The 20568-nt window shown below is 37.8% G+C and overlaps 1 protein-coding gene across 1 annotated transcript; it reads right to left on the reverse strand.

Moving 5' to 3' along the window:
* Window positions 1-15774: 15774 nt before the first annotated feature.
* On the reverse strand, window positions 15775-18050 carry LOC117086685 (heat shock cognate 71 kDa protein-like). The gene has a single exon (XM_033216509.1). It carries the CDS (start codon window positions 17971-17973, stop codon window positions 16033-16035), a length of 1941 nt encoding a protein of 646 aa, XP_033072400.1. The 5' UTR covers window positions 17974-18050; the 3' UTR covers window positions 15775-16032.
* Between the last annotated feature and the right edge of the window lie 2518 nt (window positions 18051-20568).

Consider the following 20568-nt stretch of genomic DNA (forward strand, 5'->3'; position numbering starts at 1 on the left):
TCACCTTGTATCACAAATGGAAGTAGCCTGAGGCCTTCACCGGAAGCCAGAAGATGCTCGCACCATGCTGCTTGTACAGCCTGCAAAACTGAGAGTCAAATAAACATCTTTTATTTTAAAATTACCCATTCTCAATTATTGTTTATAGCAACACGAACAGACTAAGACAAATGCTATCTGCAATTATATTGTTTCCCATCAATTTACTTTTCTGTTTTTTGATGATATTTTATCACGTCTTTTCTTAAGCTCTTATAGTTGTCTCACCTTAACTCTCAGACAGTAAGTTTCAGCTAGGAGTGGCCATGTGTCTAATTTGGGGTTTTTGAAATGGGAATAGAAGTCAGGTACTTGAATTCCGGACTATCTTAAATGATAGAAAATGACCTTCCCTAGAGTATTTTTCCCATCTATTCATGAAGTAGAACATGGACATAATGGCAGTTCTACCTTGCCCATGCAGTTAAAGACAATATTAGGGAATGGCAGAACTAAAAGAGTCAGTTATACCAAAAATAGTGTGTTGTGTGCATGTCTGTGTATGTGTGTGTGTGTGTGTGTGTGTGTGTGTGTTTATTCCTGGATGGACATCAATGACAATGGTTATATTTGAGGATGACACTGGGCATAGAGATCATGGGAAGGAGGAGACATTATTTTGTGAGCTTTAGTTTTATATCTAAATAAATGGTATTGTGCTAAATATATCATTCTGTGTCCTATTACCTTTAAAAACATATTTATATTGTTGTATGTACGTCTATTTTGTTGGTTCTAACTGGTCAATGATACCATTACATGTAACACTTTTTTTCCCCCTGGGGAGGCATTAGCCTTGTTTTTAGCAAAATTCTCAAACTAATTTCCTGTAGTGAGTGCCTTCACTTACATTCTTCCTATTTTCTTGAATCCACTTCTATTAGGCTTTCATCCCTTGTAATCCACTGATCCTGCTGTTGTCAAGGCCACCTATAAATTCCATGTTGCAAAATTCAATGGTACTTTGTCAGTCCTGATCTTAATAAACCACTGAGTAGCTTTTGGCAAAATTGGTCACTCTGTCTTCCTGGACCATCCAGGCATTTTTTAATGTATTTATATACATATATATCTATGTATGTGTGCGTGTGTATATGCACATTAAGTTATAAATAGATATTTGTACATTTATATAAATATGTATGTGTGAGTGTGTGTATATTTATAGAGCGTATATAACATTGTCTTTCTTCACTTCATTTCTGGGATATCACACTTTCTTAGTTGTCATTTTATTCTGCTGGCTGTTATGTCTCAGTCTTACTTGCTGGATTCTCTTCTTCTTTTCAACTTGCACCCAGTGCAATGTTCATGACATATGTCTGCATTTATATACCAATGACTCAAATTTATATCACCAGCCAATACTTTTCTTATAAACTTTAGAGTCCAGTGTTCACTGACATACTTGCCATCTATTGTATGTCTAACAATAATATTGAATTTAATATTTTATAAATTAAACTATTGATTCCTCATTCCAAAACCTGATCCTTCCACAAGTTCTTTTCACTCAGTAATGGTCAATTTCATCCTTCTGGACAAAATAATTGGAGGCAAGATTGTCTATTATTTTATTTCTCACAAAATGCGTTCAAGCTATCAGCAAATCCTATTAGCTCCACAGTGATCCCCTTTTATCCATGAGGGATGGATTCCATGACCCCCAGGGGGTGCTTGAAACCAATCATAGTACCAAACTCTATATATACTATGTTTTTTCTTGTATATATATGTACATATACATACCTATGATGAAGTTTCATTTGTAAAGTCAGTACAGTAAGAAATTAACAACAATAAATAATAATCAATTACAACATGTACTGTAATAAAAGTAAAATAAGCATTCCTTGAACATAAGAACTGCAATACCATGACAGTTAAAGTCTTGATCACCCAGATAGCTACTAAGAGTCGTGACTAACGGGAGGGTAGTGCCTACTACATGGATGTGCAAGACAAAGAGATTATTCAAGTCGGGGCAGGATGGAGTAGATGGCATGAGATTTCATCACACTATTCAGAATGGCTTGCAATTTAAAACTTACGAATGGCTTATTTCTGGAGTTTTTCATTTAATATTTTTGGAACATGCAACCATGGGAAACTAAAACTATGACTGGAGAGGGGTACCATAGTTCAAAAATGTATCCAAATTCCAGCTACTTATTGACACTTGCACTGCTACCTTCAATTGAGTCACCATCATCTCTTCCCTGGATTGTTTCAGTAGCCTTCGATCTGATCCCTCTGCTTTCCCTCTTGTCCTCTTGTATACTGTTGTCAATATAGCAGCCAGAGAAATTTTTTTATAGTAGTGAGACGAGATACTTCTGTGCTCAAAACCCTCCAGTGTCTTTCCATCACATATACAATACAGTTCAAATCTGACCATGGCTATACACCTTGGTCTCTTAATCCCCTGGAAATTACTCTTCCACTTGTTCACAGCACTTCAAATACTTTGGCTTCATTGCTGTTCTTCAAATACTCCAAGAACAGTCCCATTGTGATGTTTCCTCCCCAGCATTACAGTAACCTTACTTCAGATGGTCTTTATTTCTCATTTAGAATATTTTTTTTAAAAATTTTCACTGTTTCTCTACCTATAGTTTTATATCTGCTAAATATTTTCTCTACACTGCTACCAGGGTGGCATTTCTACAATATATATTTGACCATGTAACTTCCCTATCTGAGACCTATTTTAGGATCAATTCTAAAATTATAAACAATGGCCAAACAGGATCTTTATGATCTCAGTCCTGCCTATTTCTTCAGTCTGATCTAGTCAAATGTATCAGACCTGTCTATAGTTTTGCGCCTTTGTATATGCTAATCCATCTTCCTGGAACTCTTTCTCATTCCACATATGCTTACCCCTATTCCTAGCCCAAGGGAACATTTGCATGTCTCAGAACATAATTCAAATATTTTCTCTTCCCCAAAACCCTTATCTTACCACCCCACCCACACTAGATATTTCTTTCTCTCTGTACTTGCAAAATTTCTTAATATTTTAATAGCAAAGTAATAGAATGTATTGTGATTGCCCTATATTTATCTATATCCTCAAGTAGATTATGGAATCCTTGAGGGCAAAGATAACCCTATTAATATCTGCATCATAAGCATTTAGCACAAATTTTAGCAAATCCTTGAAGAAGCTGGTTAAGTATTGAACAACTGAGTGAAAGATGTTAACTAAAAGATCCCTAATGTCTCTTCCAAGTATGATGATATTTTATAATTATCTTTTTATGAGCTATTCATCCCCAAAATAATAAAACACATCCATAACCCTTTTTAGTATGCTGTGGTTTTTGCAATTACAATAATTAAAGTAATCTATGTTAAATGCTTAGGTTGAGTCAATGTTTCAGAGGAAGAGGGAACAAGTGAGTAATGTGATCAAGCTTTGCACATTGAGTGACCCTAAGAACTGACACTTCATCTGGTTGTTTGCTATTTCTTTAATGAACTAGAGCAGTTTTCTTAATTAGCAAGGGCCCATCTGTTTCAAGAACGAATGGTCTTTAGTATAACAAGAGCTGAAAAAACAAGACAGCTTAATTTTAGAGTGAAAATGGCAATGATAAGTGACGTAATTACTAGTTTGTGCTTTCTAGATATGGTTTAGTAGGCTTTCTAGAATAGAGGCCAATCTGGTAATCTTGTCCTCTAAAATTTCATAACATTACTGATTATGTTGGTATTTCCTTAGAGCGGAAGAAATACTGTCTATTAGAGGATACAATTAAACATTTAAGAAACAGCTAACTTTGTTTGGTTATAGTTTGAAATATACAATAAGGTCATTATTTTTGAGGCAGGTACATTGTAATTGAGGTTTTTATATTTGGGGTTTTCATAGGTGAAAGAGCAATTTTTTATTTCTATAAAATTTTCATTACATTTATTATGTAATACATGTTTTATAGTCCTTTACAAGTTTATAGCTCTTTTAGGCACTTACCAAATTCAACGATGATTCTTTGCTTTGGACTAGACCTAATTCTGGTCCCTTCAAAATAAGCAATGAGGTAGCAGTTTCAAGAATCAAAATATATAAACCAGTTAAATAATTTTTCTTCTGCCCTTTTATCTTCTAGCTTAAATAATGTTAAGTAACATTCATATGTTATACATACTGGTTTTGGCCCTCTTCCTATGAGACTTTTCTGTTTATATTGTGTATAGAGTTCTATGCTTCCTACATGGACTACAGGTCAATGGTAGACAAAGAGGGTTTTGACCATGCCAGAGCAACTGGTGGTATGAATAGGAGAGCATCTGATCCATGATATGACACACCCTCAGGCAGAAATGATTGGCCATGATAACACTCACAATTCTATTATCTGGTTTGCCTCACTTCTACCCACACTATTAAAATAGCAAATGAAAGACTGAGTAAAGATGTATTTCTTACATAAACTGCAAGAGCATTTCATGTGTCATTATTCAGTTATTGACTCAAATAATTTACTCAGTACTTACTATTCACCAAGCGTTGTGTGAGGCAATAGCAATATAGTGGTGAAAGAAATTGCAAAAATATCTCTGCACTCAAGGAACTTACATTTTAATGAGGAGAGACAGAAAATAAACAAAATAAATGATGATATAATGAAATTTCATATGATAATAAGAGTGTCATGAGTTAACATAAAGTAGGGTAAGGAAATGGAGAATGATAGTGACAGGCTACCCTGAGGAGGTGTTAATTAATGGAAGAAATGAGCTATGTGTATACCTATCTGCAGATAAGAGGGTCTCAGGCAGAGTAACCAGTAAAAACAAAGAAAATAGTATGAAGTCAGGCATAGTGTGTTTGCAGAAAAACAATATAACACGTGTAGTTGGATTCTAGGGAATAAAGTAGAAAATGGTAGGGTATAAGGTTGAAGTGGTAGGCCGAATTATGCAGCTGAAAGGTCAACTAAAATGACCACTAAAAAGTGACAATTGGATCTGGCAACTCAGAATTCACTGGAGACCTTGACAAACATGTTTTCAACGCAGTGGCAAAATACAGTTTTAGGGACAAGAGTCCAATTATTGTGTGTTCAAGAGAGGATAAGAGGTGAGGAAGTGAAGAAAACAAGTGTAAATATCTGTTTCAATAAGTTTTGTTATAAAAAGGAGCAGAAACACAGTGCTAATTCATCATTTTTGTACAATGAAAAGTAAAATGTGATGGATACATGCTGTGTAATGTTATGTAGCAGTGAGAAACAATGAACTAGGTAAACACACAATAACGTGGATATATTTTCAAATTATATGGTTGAATGAAATTATTAAAGAAGATAACAGAGTCTGTACAAAACAGCACTTACAATAAAGTTTTTCCTGATGAGAAAAAATGCTCCATATTACACAAGCATACATATGTGTGCTATAGCAAACACAGGATCAAGCTAATAACTGATGCCCTTGCTCAGGTGAGTGCCAGGGATCACTGCTGTATTGATAGAAATTATAGTAGCAGTACTAGTAAATTTATAAAAATGAAACAAATATATCTGTAATTTAATACAATTCTCTGAAACAATAGACAAAAGATGTAAGGACAAAGATATTCCAGAATTCCTATACATAAATAAATATGAAAAGTCTAGATTGGCATTGGCAGTTCAGTAATGGAAGATTGAGGACAAAAAGAAAGATGACATTACTTGGAAAAATTCTAAAAGTAAAGTAAGTTAAATACAATAATTATGAAACAAGGTTTGAAATACGCTATAGACTGAATGTTTGTGTTCTTCCCAAAATTCGTAAGTCGAAACCTAATCCCCAAGTGATGGTATTAGGAGCTGAGACCTTTTGGGAGATTATTAGGTGGTGACGATACGAATGGTATTACTGCCTTAATAAAGGACACCAGAAGGCTCCCCTGCTCCTTCTGCCATGTGGGGACACAGGTAGAAGACAGATTTCTATAAAACAGAAATCAGGGCCAGGCACAGTGGCTCACGCTTGTAATTCCAGCACTTTGGGAGGCCAAGGCCGGTGGATTACCTGATGTCAGGAGTTCGAGACCAGCCTGGCCAACATGGTGAAACCCTGTTCTACTAAAAATACAAAAATTAGCCCGGTGTGGTGGCACACACCTGCAGTCCCAGCTACTCAGGAGGCTGAGGCAGGAAAATTGCTTGAACCTGGGAGGCAGAGGTTGTAGTGAGCTGATATCATGTCACTGCACTCCAGCTTGGGCAACAGAGTGAAACTCCATCTCAAACACACACACACACACACACACACACACACCACAGAAATCAGGTCCTCACCAGACATCACATCTGCTGGTACCTTGATCTTGGACTTCCCAGCCTCCAGAACCGTAAGAAATAAATGTCTGTTGTTCCTACGCCACCTAGTCTATGATATCTTGTTATAGTAGCAAAAATAAACTAACCTACATTGGGTTTACAAAGGCTTAATGATCTATGTCCAAAGACTGTAAGTTCTGCTGGCTTTAGTCCTTATTGAACTCATTAATACTTTTTTTCAAGCATCCAGAAACATGTTGACTGAAAGGGTGGAATTCATCAAGCCAGCCCACACTGAACACAACAGCAGGTTAGAGAAATGTGTCAGTCTGAGACATTTATCCCAGCTTGACAACTGTTGGATCTAAGTTACTGAAGCAGAGGTGTTTGAGTGTAATTGATTCAAAACTGAATTATCCTATCTTCTTTTATGTTGTAACAACATATTCTCAATGTTTGCTTCCAAAGGTGTTTCTCTGTCAAATGCTTCCATTCACTGAAAGAAAACGGCTTATGTGCGCCTTTAAGAAAGCATGCTTATATTTGGCTTTATTACATTCATTTATTTATATAAATGTATGGGACACCAGTGCAATTTCATTACATGCACAGATTGCATAATGGGCATATATACATGATGGAATACTATTCAGCCATTAAAAATGAAATAATATTTTTTGCGGCAACATAGATGATACTGGAGGTCATTATCTTAAGATAAACCAAATGCAGAAATACAAATATATGTTCTCAATCATAAGTGGGTGTCCTAACTTCTGAGGATGTAAATTTGGCCAAAATAGCCAAGAGAGAAAATGATATAAGGTATATTAGCAATTATATTTTACTGTGAGATGAGGAGACTATTAGACACTGGAAGATAGGGGTATTGTGAAGCAACCATTGCAGGAATTCTAAAGCAGAGGCTTTCAAAAATAGCAGATGGGGTGATACACACTTTGCATCTTAAGAGCTGGTAAAAAGCCAAATGCCAATTTGAAGATAAATGGCCTTATTAGATAAAGCAGGGAAGTAAGAAAGCTATTTGGAAAAATCAGTTTTGATCAGATGGATTCTTTCTTACTGTAGTCACTGATGTTGTAGTCAACCAGCCTTAATCTTGCTGGGTCTTTTTACAAAACAAGTTGTACATATTAACCCTGACTTTCCTCATCTTGTACCTATGTACGACTGACGTTTTGAATGGATGTGCAAGTCTTTACATTAGTTCCTGTTAAAATTCTCTAGTATTTTAGATGCAGTTATTTGGACTCCTTGAAATATCTGAGTACATTTGTCAGCTAGCCCATGCAGATATGTATCTATCTCAATACACTTGTAGGCTCTGCTTCCTCTACATACCCTTTAATTATAACCATAACCAATGATTCTTGCCTCTATTTTTATAAGTCCATGCATGATTCCTGAATGATGTTATCAGCACCCATATCAGAAACCACCATGTATATATGCTGATGCTTCTGTAAGGTCTATCTCAATTCCAGAAATCTCTCCTGAGTTCCAGACACATATTTCCAATTGCTCACTAACCATCTCCTCTTAATTTTCCCACAAGAATGTCAAACTGCAAATTTAAAACTGAACTCACATAATCCATAGTTTGAGAATGGAGAGGCAGAGGGTAACAGCAGTTTTCCAGCATAGGCTAGAGTACCTGGAGCAAGGGGAGTTGCCAACAGAAGCCCTAGAATGGGCCAGAGTTGTAGAGCAGCCATGGCTGAGTGCAGAGGTTAGGCCAATATATTTGAGCTTGCTTCATATACTTAGCTGAAATCACTCAAGTTCCCAGGATCCCAATGACCCAGTGACAGGAGATCATGGCAGGACTACAACCATCAGCAACAGAGAGCGAAACACAATGAAATCAACAAAAGCATATGCGGTCCCTCTCAGAGGAAGCCAGGTAGACTACTGATTATTGTGGACAAGATGCTCGAATCCTCTCTGATTTTAAGAACATAAACATCTCCATCTTCTTAGGGATAATGGAACAAGAAGAGGGAGGGGAAAACTACCAAATTGACTATGCAAAAGAAACTGAGTTGTGAGCTGAAAGTGACTTAGTTTATCTTGAGTCAGCTTGGATAATTTTACCACTATTGAGTGCCAATAGAGTCTTCACTCATGCAAAAATTTACCTTTTATGTATCTGAGGACATGTCTGTGAAATTCAGATACATTAATTCATACACATTTAGTAAACAAAACAGGATTCAGTGTTTTGTATATTTTGCAATCACCATTTTGAAACAGTCATTTAATAAAGATTTAAAGGCTATACCACTAGAAAAATGAGGATATGCTAGCTTTATAATGAGACACTTGGATGCATTTAAAAATAAAAATTATCAATACCCATCATTGGTTGAACCAGCATGTTCTGGACTAGTAATAGTTAAGAGCATTTGCTCTGGAATTGGGCAAATGTAATTTTGTGCTTGACTATATGACTCATTTGATTTCTTATATGGGCAAGTTATTTAACTTATTTAAGCCTCAGTTTCTATATCTGAAAAGAATAATCATGTTACTAACTTCCTAAGACAGTTGTATGCATTAAATAAAATATTCCTCGTAAAGCACTTAACTTAGGTTCTGATATTTAGATGTTGAAAAAATTGAACTCATCATTTCCCCTCTCTCAGTGTTCTCTATATTAGCTAATTATGTGACCATCCACCCAGTGGCCCTTGATAAGAAATTTGGCAGGCATCACAGATTCTTCTACCCCTAGTCCCCTACCACAGCATGACATTTGTACATTCTGTCTCAGATCTTTCCCTTCCTTTTCATCCCCACAGCCATTACTTTAGTTCAGGCTCTCATGACCTCTGGCCTGGATTGATAAAAGAGCCACCTAATTAGTCTCCTAAAAATATTTTTCAGGTTCCGTATGCCCTTTGGAAAGATTTGGTAGTAGACCCTTTTCTATAAATGTTTAAATATCCTTTCTGTAAAACTCTGGGTACATGCTTCACACTCAAATATGTGCCATTATTTTAATTTTGTGGATGATAAAATAGGTGCACAAAAGATTAGGTAACTTACCCAAGGTCATCCAGTTATTAAGTGGCAATGGAAGTATCATCAGGACACTGTAGAAAATAAGAAAATTAAAGCAATGTAGAGGTTTTATTTAGAGGAAATGTGATTTTAGAAAACTGTTAAATCAAGTTTAGCTTAAAGCTACCTGCATACATAAGTTCAGTCTAAAGATTTCTCTGTACATTGTGAACTATAACTTAAATGAAATTGTAAATAGCCTAAAGTCTACTCTTTTGCCAATCACTGAGTTTTGGCCATCAAATGTGGCCAACTGTTCAAAACATGTTCACACCAAGCTAGAATTAATCTGGCTTAATGAGGTTTCTGTACCTCACCTCCATTTTCTGCAAGTCACTTTTTTTTTTTTTTTGTCCGTAATCCTCTTCCACCATGCAGCTTCACTGGAGTCTCTGAGCCTCCTTTGGCTCAGGAGGTTGCCTGATTCATGAATCATTCATTGATCAATTAAACTCTGCTAAATTTAATTCGGCTGAACTTTTTCTTTTAACAGATGGGATCTGAAGTACAGCTTCTAACAACCCCAGGAGTGCTGAGTGACCAAGCAAGGTACCCATCCGGTTCATTGTGTTCATTGCTCTCTCGGAGCAGCTGGGGACGATGGTAAGTTTTCTCTCGGATTCCGAAGCTGCATGAATTCGTGTATTGGCCTCTCCAAGTTTCTTTGAGCAAATTTTTGATCCAAACTGGGTTTGGAATTCATGACAAAAACTGGACTGGGTCCGGGATACTGACTTGGATCCAGTTAGAGGCGTCTTACTTCTGACTGAGTCAGGAAGAAACCAGTAGTGAATGGTAATGTTGCGAGATGTGTAAAATTTAGCTTTTGGAAATTTGCAAGTAGTTTTGTGTTCTACCCTTTTGTTTTATTTTTTCTTGTGCACTTAGGTAGGGGAAAAAAAAATCATTGGCTAAGTTGACCAAGGGAACCTGAGAGGAAAGCCACTATTTGAGGTAAAAACGGGATATTTGAGTTTTGAAGAATTAAGTTCCTTCTGTCTTATACATGCATAAGTATTGGGCTCTGGAAGCAGCAACATTTTACAGAAACGGCAAAATATTACTAAAGATAAGTTACAGTGGAATGTTCTAGGTGAACACTGCACTGAAGTGCATTTGATCGAGAGCTCCCAAATTAGTCTCATCTAGGGATGCGTATTGATATGCAGAAGTTTCTAAAAAGATTTCAATATTTTTATTTAAAGACCTTATGAAAGGCAAATAAAAAGGATAAGCGGCTAATTGATAAAAAGAAAATTAAATCTGCTAACCTTTTGGCTTAGTGGAAAAGCCAAAGATGGAATCCCGCCCTAAAGGTGGAAAGAAAGCTATCCTAGATATGGTGTTTACAAAAGGTAGGCCCTCAGGTAAAATAGGCTTGCTTCCTTTTCAGATCTATCCATGCTGAGTTCAGGCATACAGTGCTTTGTTGGTCCTGTTCTTGAATGGACTCCACCCATTACCCTGAACTCAGTAATTTTAGCTAAAAACAGTAGCTCAGTTAAAAAGAACACCCCATGGAACTATGCTACACCTTTCTGGAATTTAATTGGCTATGTTGAAACACTTTTGTGAAAGAAATTTACTTCTATAAAGGAAATCTCAATTTTTATGGACATCTGCTTATTACATTAGAAATTCTTACCATTCTTTTAATTTACATAATAAGTCATACCTTTGTTAAGGTATTTTTCTGGCCATTTTGTCTTGACGGAACTTTCATGAGAGTGTCGTTTTTTTCCCTTGGTGTGAACAAATGATGATACAATATTGAGGCCTAACATCTTACCTCTGTGCTCATGAAATATTTTTTTTTTGGTTCCACCTAAGAGTTGTCCCTTTAGAAATCAAAACTGCCTAGTTAATGACTGCTTAGAGTAATGAAACTGGTAATTGGAAGACTGATAGACCGAATGGGGAAAAGACAAACTATTTAAAAGCAGATAAATGAAAATCCTGTATGAGAGCTGTAAGGTCTGCTTCTGTGTGTTCGTATGTCTGTATGTGTTATGTAGATGTGATATTTGGTAAATAAAGCTAGTTTTTGAATTGTTGGTCAAATAGAAATGGCTTTAAAATTATCAATTAAATATAATTAGATACTTGCTTGATTTAACTGTGAGCTTATGTGTTTTGTTTAGAGTCTCTGGATTTAGGGGTCTAGATAGGTGGCCATGACAAAGTCAGGAGACAAGTTCCTAGTGCCTAGACCAGCAACTGCAAGCCAGAACCAAGCCCAATATGATCCCTTATTCCTCTTTGTTCCCTGTTTTGCCTCCTGGCTATTTTGGGAGGGCCTGGATCCTTCAAGTATAGTCTTCATAGCTCTGTCTTCTTTCCTAATGGTCTCAGACAGGCCTTGGCCTTCAGATCCTCCTGGTTGCCAGGTGGCTACTTGGGACCTGAAATGACTCGGGGAAGACATTAGAGAGGTGACATATGTCATAGTTTCAAAATTCATTTCAGTCATTTAAAATCTTTGAGTGAGGTTAAGTAATAATCATGGAAAAAGTAAAGTAGAGGTTCCTCTTCAAAGACTTTCCTCCCCATCTAATTAGGAATAAACAGTAACTTCTCTCAGAAACAAAATGTATTAAAAGACCTGTGCGAACCTTCTTAAATATCTGCTAGCGGTAATAAAGAAATCAATGTATTTTGTGTTCTTAGCTCCCACAACTTAGCCTAAATATTTGCCCTGGCATGCTCATACTGGTCCAAGCAAACATTAGGTCATAGCCTGTTCCTCTTCCTTATTTGAAGATGTTTTTACCTTTCTCAGCATTCCACAAGTTACTTCCTCCTTCCTTTGTTCTCTGCCTTTGCCTCTTTTAAAAGTTCTAAGTTGCTAGCCAATCTGGGCAAATACGGAATGTGAGGTCCCGTTCCAGCCAATGGAAACCAGACCCAGCAGTAGGGTGGACACGTCAGGTTATAAATGACCCCGTCTCCTTTGTTCAGTGTACTCTCATGGCAAAACTGCTGGTGAGTGTACCCTTTCTGCAGAAAGTAAAAATGACCTTTTTGAGGAAATTAAATGTATGTTCAAGTACTATTTCTTTACAGCACTGGGGAATAAGCATTTCTAAAAATCATAAAATGTCTGAGTCATCTGTAAGTTAAGATGCTGAAATATTAATTACTGAACAGGAGTTTAAGTCTATATACCTTGACATCTTATTTTTACATGGTATAGAAAAGGTAAATACATTTAGATCTGTCAATAAACAATAATTTGAAAAACTATTTTTCTCAAAAATTATAAAATGGGTTTAAATGTGCAAATCCTAATATAAAACAGTTCAAAATTTCTTTCTAGGGTTTTTACTAGAAATTTCTAGTTATTAGGCATTAAAATGACTACATGTGAGAGAAACAATTCTGTGTATAGTGTATAACCAAAGAAAAATATGCATTTGATAAGGAAAGTTATAAAAGCATAAAAATGTGTGTTAAAAATTTTGTCTGGTTTAAAGTTACTTAAAGTCTTAGAATTGAAGGAGTAAAAATAGATAAGATAAATATAGAAAGTTGAGGAAAAATATAAAATATTTATGGAAATCTTGCAGTTAAAAGATGACAAATTTGATAAATTTTATGAGATCTTTTAAAAAATTAGTTTTAGTATTAATAGTACACTAATATGAAAGTAAATTATGTTTTCTCTTTTGGAAAAAAAATTTGTGTAGTATTAATAAGACACAGTAAAATATTTTCATTCACTTTTTGAGTAAACTAAAAAAAGGAAAGAGAAAACAAGAGGAGACAGTTATTGTCTCATGCTGTCTTAAGTATTTTGATTGCTTAGAACACTAAGTCTCCTTTATCAAAGAGTACAGGTATGATGATATTTGTTTTTAAATATCTTTTATCACTTTGGTTAAATTAATGACTATTGTTTAATTGTGATCTGTGATTCCACTTTGGTCACTTTTTAAACCTTTAAATTATTAGGCATAAAATCAAATTTTAGCTTCAAAATTAAGTATTTTTTGACCTCTAACTTTGAGATGCTACAGAGGGCTCCTAAAGCCTCCAAGGAGAGGTAACAGGATTATTTCACATGTTATATTACATGGAAAACATTGTCAAAATAAGAAATAATGTTTAACCTTCTTCAGGTTAATTTTAATGAATGTTATTAATATATGTTCCAAATTTATGTGAGATTTCAAAAGTTTGAACATGTCTGATTATATGCTACCAATCATAATTATGGTTATTATATTGTTATTATAGATCACAGAAATAACCAAATTTCCTTGTCAATTGTGTCATTATGACTATTTAAAGTCATTTCCACAGTTAATTGCTTAATTCTGATGCAGTTTCTTAAAACTTCACAAGCACGCAAAATCCTAGAATATGGTATCTTTAAGAAGGTTCATGAAAGGATGTAAAGGATTCTGAAAACCACTCTGGAATTCAGGTTTCTTATAACTTTAGAATCATTTCTTTTGGATGGATAAGAATTTCTGGAACTTCAAGGAAAAGACTGACTGGTTTATAAAACTGCTAACCCAAGTAGAACAAAAATCAATTAAATACCAAGAAGATTATGTTGCCAGATATGCTAAATCAGCCAATACTGATATTGTTTAAATGTATGATTTGAGTGAACTCCACGGTCTAAGTCAAATTACCTATGATAATCCATCAGTCATCAGTGCTATGTACCTAAATTGGAGAAACAACTAGTATTCGAAAGGACATAAGTTTGTCCAGTGTTAAACAAGGACTCTGGGAGAACCAGGATGGCCACCTGTCCTTCCTGAGTCCTTAAACCTTTTGTTATTGAAAGTTCTGCATTCCATGACTCATCATGGAAAGATAAAGTGATCGAAATTAAATATATATTGGTATGGTGACTTCTAAATTGCTAAAATAGTTTATGACCAAAGTTTTGTTTGTCAGACCAATATTCCTGAGAAGCCAATGAAAGATTCAGGTATATTCTGCTACCTGATGGGCCACTTAAACATTTATAGAGTGATTTCATTCAATTGTCATCTTCAGAGTGTTGCAGGACTTTTCCTTGGTTCAGCTAAAGACAGGGTTCTTTGTCCCAAGTCCATGAAAACTGATGCTTGCTGACAATTTGAATGGTGAGTAAGATAAGGTTTTATTGGGTGAAAAGGAAGACAAGGAAGAAACAGGGACTCTCGGTATGCCACAGTTTCTGCTTAGTGCTTCCCTCCGGCAGCTTGAATCCCAGGGTTCACACAGGAAGAGGAGGGACCAGGCCCCTCCCCACTGCAAATGGTGCAAACTCCCCAAGGTTCCATCCCAGTGTGAGTTTTTCTGGGGACCCTCTCCCACCTGGCTGTTTCATTCCCCGCCTAAAGAAGTACATCTGCCTGCCATTAGATTAAGGATAAGCACGAAGACACATCTTAACTGCTTCCTGCTGACAGGGGGTGCTGTTTTGGGAAAATGGCAGTCAGTGGTCCCTCAGAGGCCAATCTAAAGATTTCCAGCAGAAGGGGCCATTGTCAGATGCTCCGATTGTATGACTGTTTGGAGTTTGATGGTCTGAAGGTAAGAATAGACAAACCAAGTTATTAGAAAACATGTATCATGAATTTATGAAACATGAAAACATGTATCATGAAATTTATGAAACATGAAAACATGTATCATGAAACTAAGTTATGAGAAAACATGATAAGGTCAGCTCAGAAATTCTGAGGCTTTTTACCAGTTTGCACAGGGAGAAGCAGACCAAAAACCCGATTGGTAAAAACACTTTACCCTTTCCTGGCATGTTGGGCTTCTGGGTTCGCTTCTCCTGAGCCCAGTCCTAAGCCAACCAGTTTAAGGTTTGGGAAATTAACACTTTCCAGTTTGGAGGATGCATCTGAGGGAAGTGTCCTTTAGTGCAGAGACACAGTTATCTATCAGTGAAGAGAAGACGGAGGAGAAGAAAGGAAAAAAGAAGGCATTGTTTTCAAAGGAGTCCCAGGGGTTCATGATGCATTCTAAAGGGGTACAGACTGAAAATGAATGGCTACCCATCTAGAAAGAGGGGAGCAGGCATCCCTGGTTCCCTTCTCTTCCTAGCAGATACCCACGGTACATGAGGGAGGGAGGGAAGAGCGTCCCCTTTACCTCTTCCATCTTTGCATCTCTGAGTCCTGGTAACCTTGGCAGCTTCCGCCATGAGTGCTAAAGCGGCTTGCACCCATGAAGCATGAAGGGCCTAGAGAATAGAGAATATCTGCTCTCACCTATGCCTCTATACCCCCTACTGTCAGTAGCTTGGAGTGCCCTAGACCTCATTTATACCATGGATATTAACCTGGCCTTTATCCATGATACAGGAAGCTTGGGGTTGGCTTAATCGGCAAGAATCAGCCACGCTCACCTTTGCTGTGCCTTTTTTTTTTTTTTTTTTATGGTGCCAATTTTAAATAGTTTTATTTAAGACATTGCATTTTCCACTTACAATACAGTGTTTATAAAGTGCAATGTTATTTCCTTCCCCTGTGCACGTTCCATATTCAAGTATTGAGAATGCCCAGTAACTTACTATAGCAGCTTAACTTTTTAAAACTGCCACAGAATTTGCTACAAATTTAGGTCCTTCAAATGTTTTAAATGTGTGGAACAATGCTACACCTATACTTGGGTTGGCTTAATCAACCTCTTCAATAGTGGGCCCTGAGGAAGCACCACCAGAGGGAGGAGCTCCACCACCAGGGAATCCCCCAGGCATTCCTCCTGGCATGCCACCGGCACTCTGGTATAGCTTGGTGATGATCGGGTTACACACCTTCTCCAACTCCTTCTGCTGATGCTCGAACTCATCTTTCTCGGCAGTCTGATTCTTATCCAGCCAGGCAATTATTTCGTTGCATTTATCCATAATCTTCTGTTTGTCCTCGTCACTGATTTTCCCTTGCAGCTTCTCGTCTTCCACCGTTGCCTTCATGTTGAATGCATAGGATTCCAGAGAGTTTTTGGACGACACCTTGTCGCGCTGTTTTTCGTCCTCAGCTTTGTATTTCTCAGCCTCTTGGACCATACGTTCAATGTCTTCCTTACTCAAACGGCCCTTGTCATTAGTGATAGTAATCTTATTCTCTTTTTCTGTGCTCTTGTCCACAGCAGACACATTGAGGATACCATTGGCATCAATGTCAAAAGTGACTTCAATCTGAGGAACACCTCGGGGTGCAGGAGGTATGCCTGTGAGTTCAAACTTGCCAAGCAGGTTGTTATCCTTTGTCATGGCCCTCTCACCTTCATATACCTGAATCAAGACACCTGGCTGGTTGTCAGAATATGTAGTGAAGGTCTGTGTCTGCTTTGTGGGAATGGTCGTGTTACGCTTGATCAGGACAGTCATGACTCCACCAGCAGTCTCAATACCCAGAGACAGAGGAGTGACATCCAAGAGCAACAAATCTTGATCATTTTCAGACTTGTCTCCAGACAGGATGGCTGACTGTACAGCTGCACCATAAGCAACAGCTTCATCAGGGTTGATGCTCTTATTCAGTTCTTTTCCGTTGAAGAAATCTTGGAGAAGCTTCTGAATCTTGGGGATACGAGTAGAACCACCAACCAGGACAATATCATGAATCTGTGACTTGTCTAGTTTGGCATCTCGAAGGGCTTTCTCTACTGGGTCCAGGGTGCCACGAAACAGGTCAGCATTCAGTTCTTCAAATCGGGCACGGGTAATGGAGGTATAGAAGTCGATTCCTTCATAGAGAGAATCGATCTCAATACTGGCCTGGGTGCTGGAAGAGAGCGTACGCTTAGCACGTTCACAAGCAGTACGGAGGCGTCTTACAGCTCTCTTGTTCTCGCTGATGTCCTTCTTATGCTTGCGCTTGAACTCTGCAATAAAATGGTTGACCATTCGGTTGTCAAAATCTTCTCCACCCAAGTGGGTGTCTCCAGCTGTAGACTTGACCTCAAAGATTCCATCCTCAATAGTGAGGATTGACACATCGAAAGTGCCACCTCCCAGGTCAAAGATAAGCACATTTTTTTCTGCTCCAACCTTTTTGTCTAAGCCGTAAGCAATAGCAGCAGCAGTTGGCTCATTAATAATTCTAAGTACATTGAGACCAGCAATAGTTCCAGCATCTTTGGTAGCCTGACGCTGAGAGTCATTAAAGTAAGCTGGCACTGTGACCACAGCATTGGTAACAGTCTTCCCAAGATAGGCTTCTGCAATTTCCTTCATCTTTGTCAGAACCATAGAGGATACCTCCTCTGGATAGAAGCTTTTGGTCTCTCCCTTATATTCTACTTGGACCTTGGGCCTGCCAGCATCATTCACCACCATGAAGGGCCAATGCTTCATATCAGACTGGACAACAGCATCATCAAATCTGCGTCCAATCAGACGTTTGGCATCAAAAACTGTGTTGGTGGGGTTCATTGCAACTTGATTCTTTGCAGCGTCACCGATCAACCGTTCAGTGTCCGTAAAGGCAACATACCTTGGAGTGGTTCGGTTTCCCTGATCATTGGCAATTATCTCTACTTTTCCATGCTGGAAAACACCCACACAAGAGTAGGTGGTGCCAAGATCAATACCAACTGCAGGTCCCTTGGACATGGTTGCTGGTGTGTAGGCCTGGCTCCGAAAAGGACAAAAGTCACAGGAGCCCACAGAGCTGCAGGCGCGTTCAATGAGTTGCTGTGCCTTTTAACCACTGTTGTCATTTGCCTCTGGATCCCTCCAATCCAGTTTTCTTTTCTAGGACTTTGACTAGAAGCTTGGAATTGAGTCTGGGACAAAAATGTGTCTGCTGGGAGGGGTTGCATGGACTCCTTATCGTTAAGTCGAATGCTAAGGTGAAACTGTGGAACTGAGTCCTCTTCCAATAAGGGAGAGAAAAAAGGATGTCTTGTGACACACCGAGATAATTGGTGGCTATAGTTATGCTTACTAAGATTTGGGCACAGGTGCTTGTATTTGGTTAGCTCCCTTCATCTTACTTTCCCTAAAAGGAAACCTCCAAGTGATGGGCATCCTATTTATTCGTATCACCTGGCAGGATTTGCAGGATAATTACCCAGAACTAGAGTACTGACCTGGATTTCTACATTACCCATCCTTTTTGTTCTTTCTGAGCTGTAGCCAGAGATCATTGGTGGGTTCACAGGACCAAGCAGGTTAGTCTAAAAATGTAGGTGGAAACTTAAAAACAACTAATGGGATTATAATTTAATGACACATGTATGATAAGTTTTGAAACATGATTTCTCTCTCTCCAGTCCTCATGTTTGTTTAAAAAACAAATTATCATACGGCCAAGTGACTTGCAGAATACTTTAGTCTTATACTTGGCCTGATTATTTGCATAAAGTGCAGCGAGAATAATTATTTCTACATAAGCCTTTTGGATTGGCTTTCATGAAACTCTGTTTCTCAAGGAATTTCAGATAAAACCTTTTAAAGCCAAGCCCAGCCATAAGTGTGTATCTTCAAATACCTGCCAAATTGGGTGATTCTGTTATGCCCAGACCGTTTGTTCCCCGAAAAAGACCACCAGAGTCCAGAGTCAAAGCCAAGCGGCAAGGATCTTTAATGCAAGTTCGAACTTGGTCCCTCCGTTCCACAACATACAGGAGGGCCCTGAACAATGCGTGCGCTTGCCTTTTATAGCCTAATGTAAACAGGACTTGTAAAGTTGCAGAGAAACGAGGGAATTCTCTAGGTTACAGCATTACAATTGGTTAACATTTTAAGTTTATACATTTAGCAGTTTTTTATTGGTTCCCGCGCTCTCACAAACGGCTGTGTTCTTATCGGGGATTTTCCAGGTGGTGTCCTTCTAAAGTTGAGATATATGGTAGTCTTTGAATTGAAAGATATATGGTAGGGAGACATATGGTGGGATGAGCCCAGGAAGTTGAGGGATATATGGAGGGGAGACATATGGCGGGATATGTTTATACTGGGCTCAGGAAGTTGAGAGATATATGGCAAGCACTAGTAATTAGAACAGAAAAAGAACAAGACAGGGACTTTCACATTGCTTGTCTATACAACATCTGAAATCTATAGATAACATTATCGGTTAGGTCCGGCGTCAACTTTTAACTAGGCTCAAGGTGCCGCCCGGGCTGTCTGCCTGTAGGGTCAACTTCTAACTAGGCTCAAGGCGCCGCCCGGGCTGCCTGCCTGTAGATTTCATTTGGTCTCTTTCAATTCTCTCCTCTTAAGGTCCCAAGATAAACTTGGAGCTCCTAGGCCTATTAGAAAGTGATATTCCTTATTGACCACCAGTCAGGAATCCTATACAGGGACTGTGTAGATGAGGGTTATGAGGCCAGTTTCCCCACTGGGCTTTTATTGGCTCTGCAAGTCAAGATTCACTCTTTAAAGCGAAGCATACCATTCCAGTCAAAGCCTTGGTAAAACTACCAGTTTTTAAAATTGTGTCTTGTTGCAAAAAAAAAAAAAAAAAAACATGGATTCTTACTGCAGTGATGCAAACAACTGCATTGCCATAAGTTAAGAATACTCACATAGTTTCCCAATTCTGGAGGAACCAAGCAGAGAGAAACAAACATGCTCCAAATGTTAGTCATAGGAGTATACCTCACTCAATTATTAAAGGCCATAAATAGTTCAAAATAAGTTAACTTGACTGTGAAAAGCAAAACAAGGATCACTGGTATTCCATGCAAAATCTAAAAGGATTGCTTTAGTTTCTGAGTTTAGTCCATTTGGTTAACTCTTGTTTTGCTTGATACTTGTGAGCATTTCAGCTCTTCACGCGTCCTGTACATTTTCCTTTATTCTAATGTTATAATTCAGAAACCTGACTGTCTCAATAAAATCAGAAGTTGTATTTGAGAGCACCTGTCAGAGTCCTGTGGCTTATTATAAACCATCTTTGAAAAGGACTAAAGCAAGACAACAGTTGTCTGTGAATACCAAAATGTCCAGGGTAGTTACAGTTAGAGACACAATTGAAAAATTGGTTATCGTCGTGATTTACAATAACTTAACCTAACAGCCTTTATCAAACAGTATATGATTGATAGCATATACTCAGAGATTAGAATTTTAGAAATCCCATACCATTTTGGAACATATATTAACATTATTCACCAAACATATAACCTAAAGAAGACTGAACATCATTTTGGCAATTCCATGTACCTAAACATGTTAAATAATCCTATTTACCTCTTTTCT

The sequence above is a fragment of the Trachypithecus francoisi genome, unplaced genomic scaffold, assembly GCF_009764315.1.
Source record: "Trachypithecus francoisi isolate TF-2019V2 unplaced genomic scaffold, Tfra_2.0 Contig00023, whole genome shotgun sequence".
NCBI classification, from domain to species: domain Eukaryota; kingdom Metazoa; phylum Chordata; class Mammalia; order Primates; family Cercopithecidae; genus Trachypithecus; species Trachypithecus francoisi.